We start from the raw sequence: 2,325 nt of genomic DNA on the forward strand, positions 1-2,325 counted from the left end.
GCTATGCAGCAATCATGGAGTGTAGACAGGAAGTGGTTGCACAAAGCCATAGAAATCCTGGGAAACAGCAATGGTTGCAGCCTCTGATACAAGGTTACAATGTTGCAATCTGATCAATGGGGAATAAGAGACTGAGGCAATGCTTCCTCTGCCTGCAGCAAGCTGATGACATCATCTCAGTCACAGACTTGGAGCATATTATAATAAAAAAGGTATTATTTTTTCTACAAATAAATTAGATTTTTTTTATTTGCATCATTATAAATCATTAAACATCATTACGGATAAAATGCAGCGCTGTACACACAGCGCAGAGCTGCTCCGGCCGCCAATCTGCAACCTACAGCTCCTTCAAAAAGTGCAGCATGGGCCCAAGGGTCACATGACCACCACTGCCAAACTTCTCCAGAGCCTCCTCTATCTTCTCCCCGCTCAGACTCAGCCCATAGAGGGCGTTGTACCTACGAAGGATCTGCCGGGCTCTCTCCACTTCCACCAAACCTGCCGGGAATAAAGCGGTTTGCACAATGTTAGAAATGAGGCTAAAAATTTAAAAAACTTTTTTTTAACTTTTTTATATATATGCAGTATGACATCTGATTTTTATTTTGTACCAGGGTAAAAGTTTGGATTCCTTTTCTCAATTTTTAAAGTTTATTTTTTTTAGATTTCTCAGTGTTTACCTAACTAATTTGGTTTTAAAAATATCATGGTGTGTATAGAGCTCAATAGCTCAAATGGAAATGTCCACACATACAACTGAATGAGTCAGACCAGTTGTACTTGATCATGCAGTACTTCTTCTTCACCACTAGATGGTGCTGGTGACAATTCCTGGCAGTTTGAAGTTATAAGTAATGGGTATTGTGAGTGGGGAAGACATGCACCGGTATGACCCCAGGGATTTTCTATGTTGGGTGGAGGGGGTATATATAACAAATTTGAATATTACTTGAATCACTCTTATGATAGAATTGGGACCGCTTGTCTCTTTATATCAGCAATCTGTGGCAATTCCTGTGCTCAGAGTCGCCCCCTACAGGCCATCATGTTATTTACCAATCCATGGGAAATAAATGAGGTCAAGGGATCTAGCAATGCTCTCCAGGCTCAGATTGCAAAACCAGCTGAGCAGAGTTTGAACTTTTTTACAAGGTAAATCGCTTCCCATTTATCTCAGCGGTGTTATGACAGGTTCTCTTGCAGGACAGCACAGATATGCAGTGTGTGTAGCTGCGGCTTGCATTTGTAATGCGCTGTGAATATATTACCCGAGTCTTTTATCTGGCACAGCCATAGAACTTTCTCCAGCATGGTGAATCGATCGATCCACGCTCCCCCCTCATCACAACTCCCTTCAAAGAGATGGAAAGCAGGCTCTGATGCCGGCCTGGAGCCCCGCTGAGGGGCCCGCAACCCACCCAGGGGGAGACCCTCTGAAGTCTGGGAAGAATCCTGAAAATCAAAGTTCAGAAAAAGATTAAAAAAAGTTTTCAAACAATCAAAACAACCAATTCCTGAATCTGGAATGCGGGGACACTGGGGCTGCAATGTCATTGGTCAGATTTCTACACAAGGGTGACCTCTGCCTGATCTCTGTGTGTGCTGCTTTTGAGGCTTGCGCCACCTAGAGTTGGGTTTGAAGAATAGGTGTGGCACACTAAAGATTTAAGAACTTACCAAGAGCTGCGGATTCATTTGGATTTCTGGCTCTTTGCTGCATACAGGTGAATCTTCATTGACTTCTAAAATGAAAAATAAATATCTTACAAAGAGGACCTGTCATTTCTGCATCAATGTTCAGATGTGTGTTATGCACCCTATTTAATGTACAGTGCTGCATAATATGTTGGCGCCATATAAATACTGCTTAATAAAATGGCATACTACATATGGATGCCCTATTCTGGTACTGTAAGGTATGAGAAGTCATGTGACTGTTTCCCTTCCCATATTGGATCTGTGAGCAGCCAATCAGCTCCTCTCTTTATTCTCTCCATCATTGCTGCTCCTTACACTTCCGCTCCTTACCTCCATCTTTCTGTGTTGAATCATCTCCATGTCCTGTACTGTCGTTTAATAAATCCACAATCTTCCTCCATCTATAAAAACGGCAAAATAATCGGAAAAGACAATTACAAAAATCAAAAAGACAATTATAAATCAAAAATAGCCATCTAGCTGCCATTGATACCATGTACCTAACAATAAATAGGTGAATGTACTTTATGTACCTGGAAGGTATTAGGAATACATGGGTGAATATACAGATGCAGTATATTGATTTATAATAGTGGGTGTCATTCCCAGTTCAACCTCTAGGTG

The 2,325-nt window shown here is 41.5% G+C and overlaps 1 protein-coding gene across 1 annotated transcript in view; it reads right to left on the reverse strand.

Annotated features, from left to right (window-relative positions):
* Positions 1 to 249: 249 nt before the first annotated feature.
* Positions 250 to 2,325, reverse strand: part of C8H1orf87 (chromosome 8 C1orf87 homolog) — a gene marked incomplete in the record, with an annotated part of 6,564 nt that continues 4,488 nt past the window's right edge. Inside the window, 4 exon segments of the mRNA XM_072421183.1 lie at positions 250 to 501; positions 1,272 to 1,455; positions 1,681 to 1,745; positions 2,032 to 2,102. Coding sequence (XP_072277284.1) covers positions 341 to 501; positions 1,272 to 1,455; positions 1,681 to 1,745; positions 2,032 to 2,102 — 481 coding nt within the window.

The sequence above is a fragment of the Pyxicephalus adspersus genome, chromosome 8, assembly GCF_032062135.1.
Source record: "Pyxicephalus adspersus chromosome 8, UCB_Pads_2.0, whole genome shotgun sequence".
Taxonomy (NCBI): Eukaryota; Metazoa; Chordata; class Amphibia; order Anura; family Pyxicephalidae; genus Pyxicephalus; species Pyxicephalus adspersus.